This window comes from Pinus tabuliformis, chromosome 6 (genome assembly GCF_031772625.1).
Source record: "Pinus tabuliformis cultivar Carrire ecotype Pingquan chromosome 6, CPIR1, whole genome shotgun sequence".
Taxonomy (NCBI): Eukaryota; Viridiplantae; Streptophyta; class Pinopsida; order Pinales; family Pinaceae; genus Pinus; species Pinus tabuliformis.
The window spans coordinates 1,853,933,709-1,853,955,581 of NC_142292.1; the positions used below are offsets into that span (position 1 = coordinate 1,853,933,709).

General features: G+C 36.9%; 2 protein-coding genes across 2 annotated transcripts; one reads left to right on the plus strand and one right to left on the minus strand.

Annotated features, from left to right (window-relative positions):
• The first annotated feature begins 1,186 nt into the window (after positions 1-1,186).
• Positions 1,187-3,049, plus strand: LOC149266437 (heat shock cognate 70 kDa protein-like). The gene has a single exon (XM_089408235.1). The coding sequence runs from the start codon at positions 1,187-1,189 to the stop codon at positions 3,047-3,049; it is 1,863 nt and encodes a 620-aa protein (XP_089264361.1).
• An 8,833-nt stretch (positions 3,050-11,882) lies between these two features.
• On the minus strand, positions 11,883-12,884 carry LOC149266438 (uncharacterized). Its single transcript, XM_089408239.1, has one exon. The coding sequence runs from the start codon at positions 12,882-12,884 to the stop codon at positions 11,883-11,885; it is 1,002 nt and encodes a 333-aa protein (XP_089264365.1).
• Between the last annotated feature and the right edge of the window lie 8,989 nt (positions 12,885-21,873).

Consider the following 21,873-nt stretch of genomic DNA (forward strand, 5'->3'; position numbering starts at 1 on the left):
TCAGGGTATATGTAAAGATGTAATGTAAGTATGCAAACAATTTTAAACGTCAGCTGATTTAAAATGGTAAAAAAATGTTAAAAGTGATAGTAGGCATTAATGTAAACATTTAAATGTTGGCTCAATTAATAATAAAAAGTTAAAGTAATAAAAATAATAAAATTCAATTTTCTATATTTTGATTTTTTAATTAACTTGTGAACAAGATTTCTTACAATACCATGGACCAATACTATGGCTTATCAATACAAAAACCATAACTTATTTCACAACGAAAATATTTTATAACAATATCACAAGATTTTTAACCATTATTAACTTGTAAAAAATAGACTTTGTTACAATACCATGGCTTATCAATACCACATGCCTAAAAAAACATAACTTATTTCACAATCAAAATATTTTATAACAATATGAAAAGATTCACCCCCACTTTACCATGGATATCATTAACTTGTAAATAGAGTTTCTTACAATACAATACGATGAGCCAATATCATGGCTTATCAATATCACATGCCCAAAAACCATAACTTATTTCATAATAAAAATATTTTATTTTAATTTAATTTTATAACATTTTTTTAGTTGAATCTAAAATAAAAAAGTTATAATTAATTTTGGGATATATCTAAAACTTCTATCCTCACGACCACTAAAAATATACCCATAAAAATTAAATTAGAGTTTTAATAAAAAAAAATAAAAAATTACATTTACATATAAAATGTAAAATTGATACCGTATAAATGTAGATCTATTTGAACTAAAGAACTTATTTCACACAAAAAAAAATTGATTCAAGTACCCATAATTAATTTTTTTGAAAAAAGAAAAATCTGAGATTTAAGAAAAAAATAATTTACCGTGGAATCCGTAGACAACGCATTACGTTGTGAGGTCAGAAGAAATGACTGTATGACGTGAAACGCCTGACGGCGTATTGACTGAGACAGATGTGAAAATCTGACTTCAATTTTCATCCGTGTCGAGTTTCACTTCTAATATAGTAGACATTATGGTAATTAAAGGAAGTAATTGTAACCATTTATTTGGCATACTGACACTTACACTTTCAAGGAAGAAGACCAACAAAATTAAATATAGTGGATTTCCGTGGTCCAGAATTTTTCTGTTAAATCTATAAATTGCATGCTCTTTCTACTTACTAGCGATTAACATTATGGAGGTGGATGCGAAACGTAGAGGTAAAGCCGTTGGCATTGATCTAGGGACAACTTACAGCTGCGTAGCAGTGTGGCAGCAAGATAGAGTCGAAGTTATAGTTAATGATGAGGGCAACCGGACCACTCCTTCCTTCGTTGCTTTCACTCCCTACGAGAGGTTTGTGGGAGACGCTGCAAAATACCAGATGGCCACAAATCCCCGGAATACCATCTATGATGCCAAGAGACTCATTGGAAGGCGATTTACCGATCCCTCTGTGCAGAGTGACATGAAACTCTGGCCCTTTACTGTCATCGCTGGAGAAAATGAAAAGCCCCTTATCCAAGTTGATTACAAGGGTCGAAGGAAGAAATTTGCAGCCGAGGAAATCTCTTCGATGGTATTAATCAAAATGAAGACGACGGCCGAAGCGTACCTCAACTCTGAAGTGGAGAATGCCGTTATCACTGTACCGGCCTATTTTAGCGATTTTCAGAGGAAGGCTACTAGAGACGCGGCTACCATTGCCGGTCTTAACGCCATGAAAATAATTAATGAACCCACTGCCGCGGCTATAGCTTACGGATTTGGTACAGAGGTTTATTCCTCCCATGGAAAGAAGACTGTCTTGATTTTCGACCTTGGCGGAGGCACCTTTGATGTTTCCATTGTTAATATCGAGAGAGGTAAATTTGAGGTGAAGGTTGTCGGAGGGGACACGCATTTGGGTGGCGAAGATTTTGACAACAGAATGCTCAATCACTGTGTTCAACATTTCAACAGAACAAATAAAACGGAAATGAAGATAAGTGCTAAAGCTCTTCGGAGGCTCTGGGCAGAATGCGAAAGGGCAAAGAGAAATCTGTCTTCCGTGGCAGAGACTGTGATTGATATCGACTGTCTATACGAAGGGTTGGATTTTCACATGAAAATTACGAGAGCCAAGTTCGAGGAGCTCAACACGGTTTTCTTTGACAAGTGCTTGCGAATCGTCAGCGAATGTCTGGAAGATGGCAGGATGAGCAAAGAAGAAATTAACGAAGTTGTATTAGTAGGAGGTTCCACCCGGATTCCAAAGGTACAGGAACTCCTTCAACATTTCTTCCATGGAAAAAAACTCTGCAAAAGCATAAACCCCGATGAGGCTATTGCATATGGAGCTGCACTTCAGGCGGCAGCCTTGAACAATGAAGGCATCCAATTGGTCGTCATGGAGGTCACGCCTTTGAGTCTTGGGATCGGAATTACAGGGGGTGTAATGTCGGTAGTCGTTCCGAGAAATACTCACATTCCAACTCAGTGGGAGGATTCTTACACTACAGCGCGTGACAATCAGGTAGAAGTGTCTTTTAGAGTGTATGAAGGCGAGAGAGCAATGGTTGCGGACAACAATTTGCTCGGTAAATTTCGGTTGAGGGGAATTCCGGCAGCCCATTGTGGAGTAGCAAGCTTTAGAGTAATTTTTGAATTGGACGCAGACGGAATTCTGAAGGTGTCAGCCCGGGAAAGGGGAAGTGGGGTAAGCAATTTCATTACTATAACGAACGATGGTGGTCGGCTGAGCAAAGAGGAGATCGAGAAAATGAGAGGTGATGCCGAGAGATTCAGAAGGGAGGATGAAGAGGTTAAGAATAAGCGCACTGCCAGAGTCAATTTAGAGAATTACGTTTACAACATGAGAAGCAGAGTGAAAGAAGCCGAGACTAAGGGAGAGCTGAATGTAACAGTGGCAGCGGATATTGTGCAGATGCTGAATGGTGTGGAGGAATGGTTGGATGAGAAGGAGAGTGCGCAGCTTTTCGAGTTGGAAGAGAAATTGAGAGGTTTGAAAAATGAAATGCAAACTTTGACAGCAGGAGGAGAATTAGATATTAGTTGAAATTGTGTGATTGCACCGTTTTGTAGAAAGTTAGATAAGACATTGGTATATCATGTTTTGTCGTCTTGGAACAACATGAACAATTTTTTTTTATATTTTGGAGGCTCTGTTACTATTATGCCCATAAAGTACTTTGGTGAACCTTTGAATGTACTGGGGAATTTTCAAATGATGGGCAGTTCTGTTTACAAATTTGATGCCATGGGAAGATGGGGTTTACAATGTTTTTCATCAACCTTGTATTTGCGCCTTTTTATATTCCCGAAATACAGTGATGCAGATCCATTTTAACTTCTGAAGCATTTTTTTTTAATGTATTTGTTATATGAATTAGAAAAATTTATTATTAATTATAAAAAATAATTAATAATTTAATTATATTTAAAATAAAATAATATTGTTTTAGTGATGAATTATAAATATTGATTCCAAATTTGTTGATCTAACTTTTGATTTTATAGAAAACGTTTCAAATTTCTATCCAAAATGTTTGAAATATTCATACATTTTGAAATATTCATAAAATAATATCATTAAGTATTAATCTAATTCATTTAATAATTTAATTATATTTAAAATAAAATAATATTATTAAGTATTAATCTAAGTTCTATGAAGCATAAAGAAGAATTAAATTGGTTGAGCTGTAAAATTTTTGATCATTTAATTTTATGTTGTATTAAGAATTTTGACGGCAGAAATCTAAACTGATTTTTTTTTTAACTGTTGACATTTGAATATTTATAGTTATTTTTTTCTCTATCATAAATATATCAACATATGATATACATCAGTTTTTTGTTGTTGTTTTATCATCATTATTATGTTATTACTTGGTTGTAAGATAATTAATCATTTGTAATCAATTATGAATGAATATAATATTTTTCTGTGAGAAATTAAAAAATAATAATTTTTATATAATTTTGTCAATAAATTATAAATATAAATAATTTTTTATTATAAATTAATCAAATAAGTAAGAAAAATAATTTTTTATATATAATAATATTCTTAATTTTGTATTCTATTTCAAAACTATAAATCTAAAATTTATTTTTATTTTTTAATATAATATCACATATTAATATCTTCTCTCAATTATTCCATAGGATATAAACATCATTAAGTACATTAAGATACTAAATTAATCCATATGGTCTAAACATCTCATTAAAAATAAATTATATATTATTACGAAATTCAAAAGTCAAATTTTATTAAATATTTTAATTATTAAAAATAATTTTAATTCATACTGTTTCGTAATGTCCCAAATATTCGAGGAATAATCAAAATAATCCATAATGAAGAATACGCAAGGCGTTATGTACCATCTATACACTCCTAATTACCCCGAAGGCGTTCTTTAATGGAGGTTCTCACCTAAATTTCGTCATGAGAAATGGCCATCTGATTTGCATCATTCTCAGGCTTATTTGGCCCACATCCCAAAGATCTCCACTCGCAACTTTAAGTGGAGGGTGATTTAATACTTTTTGCAATTTTTAAAACAATAAATCTTTGTGTGGATTCAAAATTTATGTCATGCAGATGGATCTCCAGGTTTATTGAAATTTGACTTTGGATTCATAATTTTAGTGCCATTATTTCCAGGTTTATTGAAATTTGACTTTTAAATTTATTGTTGGGCTAGTTAACTTGTAACTTTGATGAGTAGCTTTGTTGATTCATTGTATTTAAAGATAACTAAATTCTAGGTTTATTCTTAAATTATTTTTTTAATCAAAATTTTGCAGTTTTGAAGGCATTTAATTTATTCTTAAATTATTTTTTTAATCAAAATTTTGCAGTTTTGAAGGCATTTAATTTTAGAGGAGGATATTGTTGTTATTGTTTTTTAAATATAGATTTTATTAGGTTGGCAAATGTAAATGTGTCTATTTTAATTTTTTCCAGCGTGAAAAAAAGTTATATATTGTGTAATATTAATCAAAGAAACAAAAGTACAGCAATATTTATATGGGAACCACCAGATATGACAGAAAATATGTGGATCAAAGTCAGATAATGAGGAAAGATTCAAGAAACCTTTTTCTATTCAGCTACATAAATCAATAGACAATATTTGATTTCAAGAGAATATTCTGTCTTATATACTCTTAAACCGATTATATGAAAAATATTTGAACAGATTTTCAATTTCAAACCAAAGACTAACACATTAAATTTAAATATCATTTATTTCACCACTTATTGAATTAAATTTAAATATCATTTGTTTCACCACTTATTGAATAGATTTGAGCCACTAGTCCAATTGGAATCAGATGATTTCATTTCGTTGCAACTAATCCATTACCAATTTTCAAGTATAATTGCAAGAGGAAAAACAATGATATTATTCTTACCCTTTACTTAACATTTTTATAGCTTAAGATAAGTAGTTTCTAATACTATCCAGTTAGACCCTAATGCTTCTAATTACTAGGGTTTTCTACTTGAAATATCACTCCAAATTTGGGACTACGCACATCTATCTTAACATTCTTCTATTTCTAGATATTAGAAATGAATTTCTCTCCTAAATTTAATATTCAAGTTAGATCTTTCCTTAGCTATTTCATTATTGTTTAAAGGTTCGGAAATATTTTACCTAAGTTACATCTTTCCTTAGCTATTTCATTATTGTTTAAAGGTTCTGAAATATTTTACCTTGTAATTTTTGTTTGTATTTAATTCAACCTAAATAAGAATACTATGAAAAACAGGATGAAGAGTTTGCATGTTCGACACTTTTTAATTTTTAACCCATTGAGTCGAGTACTCAACTGGGTTTTATGTAGAGATTCAACGCTAACTTTAGCTTCAAATAGTACATTCAAAGTGATCATAATTCCGGACTACCCTACTCATAGGATTTCTGACCTATTGATGATGCTCATCAACTTCCCAAGTACAAGATTCTCAAGTTATTGGAATTGTCGTAGAGCTTTGATCGTTTATTCATTGGCATAAATTGTTTGCGAAGATGTGAGTAGCTTCGGTGGACTTAGACTTATGGATATCAAAGTACTTTACCATTTGTTCACTACAATATAGTGTTTGCGGAGATGTGAGTAGCATTGGTGGACTTAGACTTATGGATATCAAAGTACTTTACCATTTATTCATTGCAATATAGTGTTTGCGGAGATGTGAGTAGCATTGATGGACTTAGACTTATGGATATCAAAGTACTTGGTCATTTGTTCATTGCAATATGGTATTTGTAGAGATGTGAGTAGTAATTGTGGATTTAGGGTTATTAGAGATAGGTTAGGGTTAGGGTTATGGTTATGTGAGGGTCATTGGATTTAATGTATAACTTAGATTTTATTCGAAATCTTTTCATTTTTCATATATTAAGTGAATTTTAAATTAATAAAAAAATTATATGTTCTTTTAATATATTATTAGTATAATATAAAATTAATTTAATAATAATTTATAAAAAAATAATAATAATTATGTTTTAAGATAAAGATTATAATATATATTTATATATATTTTTAAATATAATTTAAATTATTAATAAAAAATAATTATGTATTTTTTTTATATGTAATTTAAAATAATAATAAATAGTCATTATATAATTTTTGATATCTCATTATTGTCTTGTAAATATTATTTAATATTTCCAAAAACTCTTTTCAACTGGAAATTTTTATTAATAAAAAAACCATATACTAAAAACAAACTAATAATGATTTATTAAAAAAATTAACTATATTTTAAAATAAAAAATTATAATATAAACCTATAAAAATTATATATATAAATATTTATTTATAGTATAGAATATTTATTTATAGTATAGAAAAATATGATTAATATTTATTTATAGTATAGGAAAATATGATTATATAGTTTTTAATATATTATCTTTAAATAAATGAGATGATTCGAATGAGGAGTAATTCGAATGAGGAGTATTGTTTTTGATATATTATTGTTAAATAATTGAGATGATTGAAATGAGAAGTAATGGAACACTAACTGAAAAATTTGAGGTATGTGTGATTTAGGGTTTCAAGATATAGATTAATAAAGGAATATCTAGGCATACAAGCACCATGTTAAGGTTTACAAATGATGTAATCAACAAAGGAGAAGACAAACCCTCAAATTAAGCCCTAATTTGAAACACTATGTAGGGTTAGGGTTATTTTGGGGCACAAATTGTTAAGAAAGATGACATCAACCCTACCAAGGCAAATTTAGCCATGTAAAATGCTAGATTTTAAGTGAGAATGATCAACAAGATTAAATGAAATTCAATTAGGTTAGGGTTGTTTTGGGGCGCAAATTGTTAAGAAAGATGACATCAACCCTACTAAGACAAATTTAACCTTTTAAAATGCTAGATCTTAAGTGAGAATGATCAACAATCTCAAATTCAAGTCAATTAGGATGCAATGTCTATCTAAAAATCACCCTAATTGAAATCAGCCCTCCAAACTAATCATGGTAGCTTGCCTCGAAGGACTTTCAAAATTGAAAAAGAAGAAAGTACATATATATATATATATATATATATATATTTTTTTTTGAGGAACAAAAGGATTCCTCGTGCCTACTTCCACTTGGGTGATGGACTCTTTAGGGATAACTTTAAGAGAAAGTGAATTAATAACTTTATAATAATACCTTAATAACTATACATTAATTAATGAGTAAATTAATCTATACATTAATACATTAATAAGTATTAGCTATATATTTATAACTATAGATAGAGATAACTATACATGGACATAACTATACAATAAAATATATCCATTTATATGTAGACATTAACCAACACTAACATACATTAGAAGACATTAATACAATAATTAATAAACAAAAAATTGACATTGTAATTTGACACACAAAATCAATGTCACATTGCAACGTTGCAATATGATGAACAATAAATGATGTCCAAATGTGATGAACAAAAAATGATGTGACAATGTGACTAACAACAATTGATGTTGTAATTGTACAAAAAAGGGTGTCACATAGTCAACATGGTTCACCATACTCGACATGGGCATCATGGTCAACCATGTTCAACCTGTGTATCATAGTCAACCTTAGTCAATCATAGTAAACATGGTTTTCATGGACTATAATACTCAACATAGGCACCATGATCGAACATGGTCAACCACAATCATTTATAGGTAATTGGTGACAAACAAAAATTGTCGTCACATTGTGATAAAAAATATCAACATCACAATGTGATGAACAAGAAATGATGTCACATCGTGACACTCAATGTAACGAAACAAACGATGTCACAGTTTGACGAATAGAAAATTATGTTGCAATGTGATGAACAACAAATGACATGGAATTTGGACAAAAGAATGGTGTCATAATGTGACAAATAACAAAATGTTGCCATGTGGCGAATAATAAATGACTCTACAATGTGATGAAAAATAATTATGATGTTACAATGTGATGAACAACAAATAACATTGCAATGTTATGACATAAAAGTGTGCCAAGAAACTATTATGAACATAAATATATATTATAAATAACAATAACTTATTAATAATGAAGGGGCATATATGAAAGGACATGACTCTACTAACAACCATGACCCTTATGAAAGGGCACTTCCCACCTAGTATATAAATGGGGCCTTCATTGTATTCAAAACATATCATTCATTCACATAATATACAATATATTATTTTCTCCTACAAGTAATTCTTTACTTTTTCCCATCAGGGAAAATCGTAATTTCATTAGGAAAGAGGAAATTACATGTTGTAGATGCTATTGCATATGATGAGCATTATCGAGATCATGAAAAACAAAAAAGTTGCCATTGATCCACGTAGGGGACAACCATAAAACCATAACTGATGTACAAAATAAAGTAACAGTATGTAATATGCACTGAGACAATCTATATATACAAAAAAAGGCTTAAAGCCTAATAAAAAATATATGTATGCATGAATAAAGTAACCATGACATGTTAAATATTCAGATTCATAAAAGTTCTGTGGTAATATTGGAAGAAAGTATTGCCTTCCTGTTCTCTGATCAACTAGATGCCTGACTCCCTGATCGCAGCCTCTTTGGATAGGTTGTCGGCAGCTCCGTTCTACGTCCTGTAAATATGTGTGCAAGTGAAAGAATCAAAATGTGATATCAATCTCAAAATCTCTTCCAAGATATGCAGTGATGTGTATGAAGAGCATCTAGTTTTTCTGTTGAGCCAATCACAAATAATTTTAGAATCCCCATGAAGTTGCAAATCCGTGCAATGTTTCTCCAAAGAAAATTGTATGGTGTGTTTTGCGGCTAAGAATTCAACTAAGTTGTTTGTGCATCTGTGAAGACCAATCAACACGCTGTAGGAGTGTTGTTGGGAAAGGTGGAGAATAGCCCCCCCACCATATCGTTGTTCTTGGGTAGCATCGTCAAAGAAAGACCATGGTTTGTTGTAATTGATTTGATGGTGAGAGGGGTTGCGTCGATGGCTGGGAGGATGATCATTCGGGATAATATTGTAATAAACAATGAATTTTGTTGCCAAGGCATCCCAATTAGGCACCAAATTCTGAAATATGTTGCAATTCGTAGCTGTCCATATTGTCCAACAGGTAAGGAGAGGGAGGTTTTGAAACTTTGGGGACGTGGAAGTCTGATAGCAGACTTGCCGAGCAGCAAGTAAATTGATCCCAGTCCATCTTGATATGCTGTAAGATTAGCTTCCACATATGACAAGTCATTGTACGTTATAAAAAAAGATGAGAGGTTGTTTCATTTACGTTTTTACAAAGACAACACTAGTGGGGCCCATGTTGTGATCGCTCGAGAAGATTTTCTCCTGTTGGTATCTTGTTTCGAAGAATAGTCCACATTAAAAGTCTAGATCTGGGGGGAGCCTTCAATTTCCAAAGATGTCTCCACCAGTCAGACAACAGAGGTGGCTTCCTCGGTGCAGCGAATGTCAAATATCCTTCCTTCGGGGAGTATCTGCCATTTTTAGATAGAGCCCAAATAATTTCATATTCAGATGTGGGCGTCCGAAGGGGTTTGAGTGAACTCCTCCCATTGTTGAGACAAAAAAGGAGGTATGTTTAAGTGCTATGCGGATTTCCAAGCTTGATGAAGAAAAGTGGAATTTTCAAGGTCCACAATCTGAGAAATATAAATTAAGTTCTGTTGTTGGAGATGTAGAATGAGGTCCCTGGGTAGTCGGTGCATGTCCCCACAGGCCACCCAAGGATCAAGACCAATTCGGACTGTGTTGCCAGATCGGATCCTTCAGGTGATACCTTCTCTGATCGGACTCAAGGATTTAAGAACCGCCTTCCAGATGATTGAGACCCCGGAGGTACTTTGATGTGCTCTCCTAATCCAGTCCATGATGTGTAGAGGAGCTACGTATTTTGCATATGTAACCCTCATCCATAGGCTATCTACTGCAACTAATTTCCAATCAAGTTTTGCAACAAGTGCTAAAGAGAAATCCTCTAGTTTTTTGATGCCCCACCCACCCCATTTTTTTGGGAGATTTAGAGCCTCCCACCTAACCCAAGCAAAAATCCTGCCCTGTTTGTTTCCTTGCCAAAGAAACCTACAACAGAGGGCTTGTATTCTGTTGAGAATGCCTCTACGGATCCAAGCCAAGGACATCCAATAGACTGGGGTGGCCTCAAGGATGCTTTTGATGAGAGTGAGTCTTCCAGCCCTCGAAAGGTATTTAAGATACCATGTGCTTAGCCTTTTTTTCCAATTTGGCAATTAGCCAAGTCCAATCAGCAATTTTATAACCTAGAGGCTTTAATTTGTAGCCTAGATATTTGAGGCCATCTGCTAATTGCAACTGGGAGAAATGGAAGCGCTTAAGGGCAAAAAATATCTCATGCAGAGTACACTCAGTTGTATTCAGTGTAGACTTGCTTTTGTTAATGATCATTCCTGTAACCATTTGAAAGAGAGTGAAGGTAGCCTTGATACTACTGATGTCCCCAATACTACCATTGATGAAAACCAGAATGTCATCAACAAAAAGAAGGTGAGTTAGGGTGCAACCTTCCGTAATCTTAATACCTTTTAGTCTGACCCTCTGGTGCTCATCTTTAATAAGATTGCTGAGACCTTCCATAACGAGAAGAAAAAGCAATGGCGAAAGAGGATATCCCTGTCTTTGCCCCCTTCCGGAGGTAAAGAAGGGAGAAGCACTTCCGTTCACCAAAACACTAAAGGGAATAGTAGTAATGCAGCTCATGATCCATTTAATGAATATATACAGGAAACCCAGATGAGTTAACAAGATTCTAATATAAAGCCAATTCACTCTGTCGAAAGCTTTAGATAAGTCAACTTTCAAAATCATACCTTTGCCCCGTCTTGAGTGTAGTGTGTGGATAACCTCCTAAGCAGTGCCAACTGCTTCATGAACCTGTCTGTCTTGTAAGAAAGCAAATTGTTCCGGCGAGATGTGGTTGGATAGGATGGGTTTCATCCTGTTGGAAATTATCTTGGCAATAATCTTATATATGCAGTTGCAGAGTGATATGGGGCAGAAATGCTCGAAGGTTTCCGGGTTGTCTTTCTTAGGAATGAGAGCAATGAAAGTTGAAGTAATAGAATTTTCAAGAAACCCTTTGCTTCTCAAATCCTCTATTATTTGGAGCAGATCATTCCCAATGATGTTGAAAAAAGCCAAATAGAATTCCACCAACCATCCATCAGGCCTAGGGCTTTTGTCCTTTTTGAACCATTTTAGGGTTTGTTCCAGTTCCTCTAGAGTAATTGCCTTTGTTAAATCATCCTTTTCCCTGGGATCCACATATCTGGGGAAGAGCTATGCCACCCTGATGATTTCTGCAAGATTAATGTCCTGGGGGGCTTGGTAGGCTTTCTTGAAGTGTGTGGAGGCCAGATCAGCAAGTTGAGGAAAGGTATTTAAAGCCTGCCCCTGTTCATTTTGGAGTTGCCATATGGTGTTGATCGAATTTCTTCCATTAGCAAAGTTATGGTAGAATTTTGTGTTTTCATCTCCTTCCAACATCCAGATGGCTCTGCTTCTCAGGCGCCAGATTTCCTCCTTCTCCTTTAAAATTCTTTCCCTCTCTGCATAATGAGAAATCATCCTATCCTTATGTTCCTCTGAGGAGTAAATACCTCCCAGATTGTTCTCAAAAGAGGAAATGTCAGCTTCAATATGATGGAGGGTTTGATTCTCCTGCGTTCTCTTATTAAGGGCCCAAAGTTTGGACATCTTTTGGATAAATATTTTGGTGCTGTCTTCTCTTCTCCCAGGGGGGTTTGCTCTCCAGAAATCAGAGATCATTTTTTTATAAGAGTCATCCTTGAGCCAGACTGAGCAGAATTTAAAAGGACCTTTAGGTTTTGTTCGCCCCCGTACAATTTCTAGGTAAATAGGGAGGTGATCAGATATCTCCCCAGAGCCAACCCAGTGTCTGATATGTAGACCTAAATCCAAAAACTTTTCTTTAACGAGGTAACGATCTAGTCTACGGGCCAGACTGTCATCCCCTGTCCTGTTGTTTCTCCAAGTAACTTGTGGTCTAGCTGAGGGAATATCAATAAGATGGTGGGCTTCCAGTTCAGTCAAAAAGTAATCCGAGAGAGAATCTCTCTGAGCCCTGTGTCCCCGGGATTCAGCATGACCAATGGAGAAATTCAGGTCGCCCCCCAGGATCAGGTGGTCAGTCTTCAAAGAATCCGAGCTTAGGAGGTTTTGCCAAAAAACAGGTTTATTTTGGCACCGGCCGTATACATTTATGATATGGAAATGAATCCCCAGTTCTGTCGAACTGATGTCCGCTCCTAGATGACCCATCCCACCCTAGCAATTATGCAATTTGATTGTGCGGGTGTTGTAGCTCAATGCAAGACCACCCGACCTCCCATGGGAATCAATACCAAAAAATATCCATCCTGGGAGCATGTTTTGAAGGGACTGCGCAATGTCAAGTGATGAGCCCAAAGTTTCTTGCAGAAAGATAATATCCAACGGTTCGTGTTTTAACAATCTACGAAGGGCTAGTTTCTTGTTCGGCCTAGCCAGCCCTCTACAGTTGAAGGAGAAGATCTTCATGAAGAGGGAGGATGGGATCCTCTTGCTCTAAGCATCCCTGGTATGGTGGATTAAACTCCCAAGGCAATTTCATCTTCTGCAGTGCCTTTTGCCTTTGAAAGAAAAGAGGGTCGACCCCTCATGATTTTAGGGGGAGGGGGGGAGTGGAGGATTTCAAGTTCGAAATGGTCCTGTGCTTGTATTTTCGATTGTGAGTGGGTCATGTAGCGACCAGGAGGGGGGGCCAGGGTGGGGAGAGTAGTGGACGGGGAGGTATGAGAGGGATCTGGAGCAGGTGCAGGGGAGAAGATGGGAATGGAGGCTATTGGGCAGGTGAGAGGAGTCGATTTAGGTGGTGAAGCACATGAATGATGTTCAATATTTGACATATGCAGAGAAGAGAAAGTGCTAGATAAATAACAGTCCAAATGAGAAGAACTACAAGCGGGGAGAGGAATGGTAGGATTCATACCCAAAGATGGCAGGCCTCCAGAAGGCGACTGTGGCTGAGACTGAGAAGGCTGTGATCGATTTGGTGGTCACCCTTGCTTCTTCGGCATAGGAGGTGCTACTGCCCCATCATCAGGAATCTTCTGCTGAGTGTCCAGAAACTGTGTTGCGTCCGGGTCCAGAGTGGCCAAAGGAACTTGTCTCCTGGGCAGTGCTTCCTGATAAGTATGTTGCTGAGAGGCCCCTTCTTGTTCAGTAGATTGAAATTTCTTCTTCTTCAGCAGAGGGCAGTCCTTAAAAGGATGCCCTACCTTATGGCAGTGACGGCACCGAAAGGGGATGCCCTCGTAATCCAATAGTTGCCTTCTGGTATAATTCCTCCAACAAATATCAATGAACTCCAGTAAACCCTCAGATAGGTCCAAGTGAACCAAGATCCTCGCGTAGACTAAATCTCCTGGTGTCTGATATGATTGATCAAAGTGAGATAGATACCCAGTGCATTTCCGATGAGTCTGAAAACATCCTCGGTCCAGAAGTGTAGAGGAAGGCTGAGCAATCGAACTCAGATTGGCCCTGTGTCAACCCTTTCCCTCACCAGGTCGAAAAGGGGAGTCTAGCGTCGGAGGAGAATTGGTGCCAGGTCTAAGCACAAAACCATGGAAAGAACCCAATTTGTGTGCTCCAAGCTGCTAAAGTGTAGAGCGAACCACCCTTTTTCAAGGATTTGAACCTTTGGTATTTCCTTAAGGTTTTCTCCCCAAGTGTCTGAGGCCCATTTCTGAAGCTTTGCTACACTGTAGTGTCGACCACGTACCCTACCAACTAAGACCTTTGCAGCAATTTCCATGGCGTCTAATAGATTGATGTCTTCAACTATGTTGAGTGGCGCAACGCAGGCACGAATTTTAGGGCCTCGTTTCTTTCTCGGTTGTCCTGGAACCCCTGTGTCTGTGGCCTCTTGAGAAGAACCCGTGAGTGAGTGGTCCAGAGAAACCCTAGGATTTTCTGTTGCCTCCTGAGGGATGGTGGCAAAAATACCTGATATGGGACCAATGCTAGTAAAATGACCCTGTGCAGTTGCCGAGTAGGACCTCGATGCTGAGTGCTTCACAGCCTTCGTCTTCGAACCCTGAGGGGGGTCGGGAGAGATGAGACCTATCCCCGCTGAAGGAATCAGAACGCTTTCAGGGGATAGGGTTTTGATAATCAGGTTTGAGCAATGGAGCACTGTGAGCTTGCGAACACGGTAAGCTGGTCTGAGAGATGAGCGCTGGAGGTGAGGCTGCAGACTCAGGAACAGAAACCGACGAGATGAGTGGTCTGGTGATCGAAGGAAGGGCTTCTACCTCGTCCGTCAACTTGGAAATGAAAGGGAATAAACCGGAATCTGTGGTTTTAGTGGGGGACCATGAGGGCACATCCTCCAAAGGGTCCAGGAAATCACCCAGGTCATCCATTGTTAGGGGAAGTTATGACCGCTGTCATGCGGAAAGAGTCAATTTTGCGGACAAAACCGACCTCCCTAGGAGCTAAGGCTCTCTAGTGACAAACAAGACAATTAAGCACTATCTTTCCCTAAACATGCATTTAAAATACAAGAAACCAGGTGTTATTAACTTGAGGTGCGTACACGCACGTAAGGCTAAGAGAAACTGCGTAACCAGAGTTAATTGACTTTTTAAGGACTTTCTCTCTTTCTTGGGTTTTGACATGAGGAGAAGAGGTATAAGACTTGCCAAGGAGGATAGTATGACAGTTGATGGAGCCATACTAACTGCAAATAGTCATGGTGACAAATTTTAGTGTAACAGATTACCCCCTAAAGTGCGAAGCCTGTAGTAGATTAGGGTTTCATATCATCTAGGAAGGGTGAAGTACTTTATCATTTCAAGGATTATCTCGTGGAGAGCCCAGTCGGAACCTGCAAATATTCAACACAAAATACATTATATGAGATCATATCATCGCTGAGGTAGGCATTCCCATACTCAGATTGAAAACTTTAACTAACAAACTAACTACTGCTCTGATACAGGAATGATTTCGCAGTACATCATAATCATAGACTCATGTAGACACAGTATGGACGCAACCATCTGTTTATAATTAGTCTACTATATAATGAATACAAAACTCCTCGCAGCCTGGATGGCAGAAACTAGATCCAGGGTCTTCATTTCTACTTCCCGAAATAGTACGATTCTATCCATGTGAATAAATGAGTTGATGTCGAACATGGTAGAAACCACTTGATTACCAGTCAATGATGTAAACTGTTAACAAGTGTGAGAGAGACCACCAGTGATGTCAATGGTTCTCAAAGTACCCAGTACAATCCATGAGATGTGAATGGATGTGTTGATGTCGAACATGTCACAGAATCCTTCGATCGAAAGTTAATGATGTAAACTGTCGTCAAAGGCGAGAAACCTGCCATTGATGCATGCAGACTTCAAGGTACTGACGATTTCTAGATCATCTTTTTAGATAATGTGCTGATGTCGATAGAAAGCGATCCGTCGTAGGCAAGCCCACAACACGAAATCATAGTTCAAGTTGAAGAAATGTAGCTGTAAGGACTGACTCAGGGATAGTCAAGATGGATGACAGGTATTTTGCAGATGAATGGTTTATTTGCAGTGACCTCTTGAACACATAACGACACGACAGATGGCTTGGTGACAATTGACCCAAAGTTAATACCCGACTGAAGACTTTCAATGTGGTTTGATCAACTGTGAGGCAAAGGATTTCCCAACCCAGGTGAATGAAAAGTGTCGTGTTCAAGAGCGGTGATAAGGTTTCTCTGAGACAAAGGATAACAAATAGGCTCATTTTTCTCTCTTTTCCCCCACCATTTCTGGCAAGTACCTCTTTATTTTTTACAAGCTTGAGGAGGATAACATATGCTTGATTATAAGCTCATCCTTCGGATGAGTCCAACTTAGTTTAGATTCGAACCCTAAGAAGGAGTGGTCCGTTCCTGTTTGTAATCGAACAGGTCCTTTACTGTGAAATTTTAACGAGTCCCGTATAGGCCACACTCGGCGTTTTTCAATTTTAGAGAGTCTGAAAAAACTTAAGAAGACTCCAGGGTTGAACTTTTTCGTAAATTTGTGTCTCCCAAGCCCGAAAAAGTATAAAATAATACTTGAGAGAACCGCTTGATCTTTACGACCAAGGAGTACTTTCATGATTAGTGTCTCTGACCTGAAAAGTAAAAAGCGATCAAGGACACGTCGTTTTATTTCCAATATCGAATTTGAAACGACAAAAATCCGGCAATCTTTTCATGTTTTTACGGTCAGAAAAGGGCTATAAGAGGACCGTCTTTTAATTCCGTTTTAACGAGTGTAAAAGAAACGCTCGGCAATCTTTTCATATTTTAAGAGTCTGAAAAGGGCTTAAAAGAGAACTCCAAGGTTTCATTTTTTCATAAGTTTTAACGAGTTCGAAAAAATGATAAAAATGTACTCCTGGTTTTCATTTTTTCATAAGTTTTAACGAGTTCGAAAAAATGATAAAAATGTACTCATATGGCCGACTTTCAATTTAATTTACGAGAAGGAAAAGACGGAAAGAACTTGGCATTTTCATTTGTTTTACGAGAATGAAAGATAGCAAAATAATCTCGGTATTTTCATGAGTTTAATGAGTCTTGAAAATAACTGAAATTGACTCGAGATAGGTTTCATTTTTACAAAAGCTTGAAACAGAGAAAAACTATGCTTCAAAGTAGTTTCATTTTTACACAAGCTTGAAACAGATAGAAAACTGTGCTTGATGCCCCCTAAGCGTAACTGCTAGAGCGCATGCCCCCCAGCTTCATTTCATTCAACTAAGTACAAGCTGGATGGAATGAAGGTTCATGCACGAGATCATTTGAAAGAATCGACCTAAAACTGTAAGAAAATTATGCAAAACACTGAAATAACTAACCTAAATATACAACTTAACATTTATGAGATCTAATCAAACTCTCGACTCAAGTAGAGGAGGATTTGTTTCATTTTTTAATGAGCTTGACACAGGAAAAGAACTATGCTCGGATTCAGTTTCATGTTTACGCAAGATTGAAACAAAAACTATGCTTGTTATAAGTTCGCATGCCCCCAACACAATGATGCAAAGCGAGGTACATGCCCCCCAAGCTTCATTGCATTCAACCAGCTGGATAAAATGAAGGTTCACTTTCAAAATCTTGGAAAGACTTGTGGGAGTTGTTTCATTTTTTAGTGAGGTTGACACAGGAAAAGAACTATCCTCAAAACCCTTGTTTCATTTTTTAAACGGGCTTGACACAAGATAAGGAACTATGCTCATAACTACTCTCTACAATCTACCTAACAAAAAACTCTACTCTAAAAACCTTGATTCATTTTTTAACGAGCTTGACAGAAGACAAGGAACTATTCTCTAAGATCCTTGATTCATTTTTTAATGAGCTTGACACAAGACAAGGAACTATGCTCATGACTACTCTCTACAATCTACCTACATAACCTACCCTTGTTTCATTTTTTAACGAGCTTGACACAAGACAAGAAACTATGCTCTAAAATCCGTGATTCATTTTTTAACGAGCTTGACACAAGACAAAGAACTATGCTCATAAAATCCTTGATTCATTTTTTAACGAGCTTGACACAAGACAAGGAACTATGCTCATAAAATCCTTGATTCATTTTTTAAACGAGGTTGAGACGGGAACAAACTATCCTCGCACACACTGATTCATTTTTTAACGAGGTTGACACAGTAAAAGGAACTTTCCTTGTAATAGCCTGTTTCATTTTTTAACGAGGTTGACATAGGAACAAAACTATCCTCGCACACACTGATTCATTTTTTAACGAGGCTGACACAGTAAAAGGAACTTTCCTCGTACTAGCCTGTTTCATTTTTTAACGAGGTTGACACAGGAACAAAACTATCCTCGCACACACTGATTCATTTTTTAACGAGGTTGACACAGTAAAAGGAACTTTCCTCGTACTAGCCTGTTTCATTTTTTAACGAGGTTGACACAGGAACAAAACTATCCTCGCAGCATTGATCATGGCTTCCAACTGGAAGAAAGACATGTCAATGGACATACCTTGATCATGGCTTCCAAGAGGTCTTCATCAGAAGGAAGAATAGTTCTCTGGAAGGAACACATGTCAAGGGACTCAAAAGGGATAAGAACATCGTGTTCAAGTAATCCCATAGAGTTTTCCATGTCAATTACCGGATCTAAATCAAAGGAAGATGAGCAAACAGTGAGAGGTTCACTTACATCGGTAACTGAAAACATGGGACCAGTTGCCACATAATTAACCCGTGGCGGGGTAGATACCACTTTAGAAGCAGGAACATTTAGGGGTGTCATATTATTGGTAGTTGAAACAAGACTAGGGAATGAAATTTGGTCTACAGTCACAATACTGCCATTGTGAGGGAAAGACATCACGCGAAAGAGTGTCGATACGACAGCTTTCATTGCATAAACATAGTCTTGCCCAAGGAGTAAATTGAAATCCAAGGGACCTCCAACTACCATAAGATCAATACAGACAGTTTTACCTTCCAAGGTAATAGAAAACTTAGGAAGGATCCCTAAAGGTTCACTAATGGTTTTGTTAAAAGCTTTCAGATTCTGCGTAATAGGTGCAAGCTGAGGGGAACCCAAAGCTTTCCGAGTAGTTGAGGATAATATACTAACAGAAGCGCCTTCATCTACCTGTGTGCGATGCATGTCCCTACCACCAGCCTTGACAATGATTTCGAAAGGGATGGAAGAAGGAAGACGAGGTTCTGTCAATCTATTCCAATCAAAGGAAAAGACCTCAGTACTTGGAGGGGGTTCTGTGGAAATAGGTGAAATGTCCCCCGGCATAGAAGAATCTGATGTAACAAGAAGAACCTGAGCGGTATGAAGTTCACTCTCTAAAGGGAAAGTGGGATCGATCGAATGTGAAATTGAATCGACCACTTGATCAACTAATGGATCATCAACCTGAGTGACATGAGTTTCACTCTCCAATGGAAGAGTGTGATCGACTGTACTTGAAATTAGATCAATCACTCGGTCAGTTGACGGCAGGTTGGGAGAAAGTTTACGGTAACCAGTTGGAAATTCTTGCTGTGGAACAGTAAGGTCTTCCAACAATTTTGAGGCTTCATCCATGTGAGGGCAAATGTGAGTTTGATGACTCCCTTTGCATAACTTACAAGGAAACCTAACTTTACCCTTTTTCCCAGGAACCTGACTATCACTGGTTGATGGATCAATGGAAAGTTGATGTGATTTTTTTGACCATACTTCCAAGACCTTTGGAATACCAGGACAATTGATAAGGAAGTGGTCACCCTTACAAAGATTGCAAGGGTATTTGGGTTTACGATGCATGTTGGAGGTTTCCTCAACACAACTAACACTTACAGCCATGGTTGGTTGGTTGACTTCTTTCTTATCTTGCTTCTTCTTCTTCTTCTTCCCTTTCTTCTCCTTCTTGGACACCTAGTTACTAGCGTCAAGGCTTTTACCAAGCGAAGAGGAAGAAATGGAGGAAGAAAAATTAGGTGAAGAAGGTAAAGGGTCAACAGAAGGTTGGTGATGTTGAGATGGTGAACTCTGTTGAGGTGAAGCATTCGGTTGAGGTGGAACAATTGGAGTATTTGGGGCCAACGAAGTTGAAAATAACCATATTGGTAAACCTATTGTAAATCCAGGTAATGACAAAGTAGCCATATAAGGAGGACCAACATTTCCAAAGTAAGGAAAAGTACTAGGATTCTCGTTAGGAGGGTTCCTAGGTTGGTAAATTCCGGAACATTTGCCATTATATTCAACTTCAGTGAATTTTATTAACAATTTAAAACTAAAATTAACAATTCATAATTCACACCTAACAATTAAAATTCACAATTCACACTTCACACCTATGGTCTCTAAAAGTAAAAACAAACAAATTAACACGCACTATCAAATCTAGGAGTCAAACCACACACAAACAGTAACCTTCCGGACCGAAAACACTAGTTGGTGATGAAATCCAACATCGCAGAATTCAGTACAGAAGTGGCAGGTGGAACAGTTACCCCGGCAACCTGCTTAATGAATAGACTGGCACAAGTTCCTTCACTTTAACCGTCTCGAGTGAAGTGAACCCCCCAGAAAATCCAAGTGAGTCTAGCCGACGTCTACTCCAGGTACAGTGGGATCTTCCCTCCACCGTCACCTTGGGTAGAACCCTAAAGATAATGGTCACTAAGGTCACCAACAGCAACAAATATACCTGGGGGAACAGTCTACGATCCGATAGCACGCAAGGGCAGAGTAACAAGCTCAATCCCCTTGCCGGCTCCTTGACAATAATCCAAGGTTTACCGACAAGTGACCCCAGGCTCCTCGACAATGGTTAATCTGAGGTTTACCGTTTGTAGTACGTGCATATCTGGCGTCGTTCCCAATGAAGGAGGATTGATTCCCTCACTGGTTCGGACACGATCTCGTGCTTCTCCTTTAAGAGGAGCTTTCCCAGAGTATAAATGTAACAGTTGGATTAATCCTACCGCAAGATAAGCTACTTGTTTGGTTTTACTGTCTTGGAGAGTTAATTACTCTCCTACTCCAAGACACTATCCTAAGCTATGTTGGTGTATCAGAGCCCTAGAAATGTAAAAATTACTATATGAATTTTAATTAAGCGCTGTGTTATTTAGGCTGTTATTACTCAAAGGGTTAAATGGATACGAAACCAATGGTGTTATGACCCGACTCAAAACTGAATGCAATCGAATATGATAATGTAATCCTTTCAATTCGATGAATCCTAACTAAAGTAGGGAGAGAGTTTCCATTCACTTCCAACAATGCAAAAAATTGATCACTAAGAGAAAATATAACAAATTCTCTAATGCACTAATTTCATCAAGAAAAACTAATGCAAATCAATTCCAAAATAGTTTTTTTTTATATTTATTTTTGTGTAAATTCAAATCAAAGAAAACTGATCTAAATCTACGATTGATTTTTCAGAATGTAAACTATGCAATTGTAATCTATGCACAATTCACTTGAAAAGTATGCAAATGTAATCTATGCACATTTTTCATTAATATTCTGAAAATGAGAATTCTAATTATGCAAATGTGATCTATGCAAGAGAATTCTCAAACACAAGACGATTCTAATGTAATCTAAGAACCAATCAAGTGCAAGTCGAGAAAATTGGGTGAGAGTTCCAAAGATCAAAAATAAAAACACTCAAAGGCGATTAACACTCATACACAATTTAGCCCCCCCCTGGCGAAT

Coding starts and splice junctions, on each gene's coding strand:
- LOC149266438 (XM_089408239.1), bottom strand. CDS start 12,884: ATGGGTCATCTAGGAGCGGACATCAGTTCGACAGAACTGGGGATTCAT.
- LOC149266437 (XM_089408235.1), top strand. CDS start 1,187: ATGGAGGTGGATGCGAAACGTAGAGGTAAAGCCGTTGGCATTGATCTA.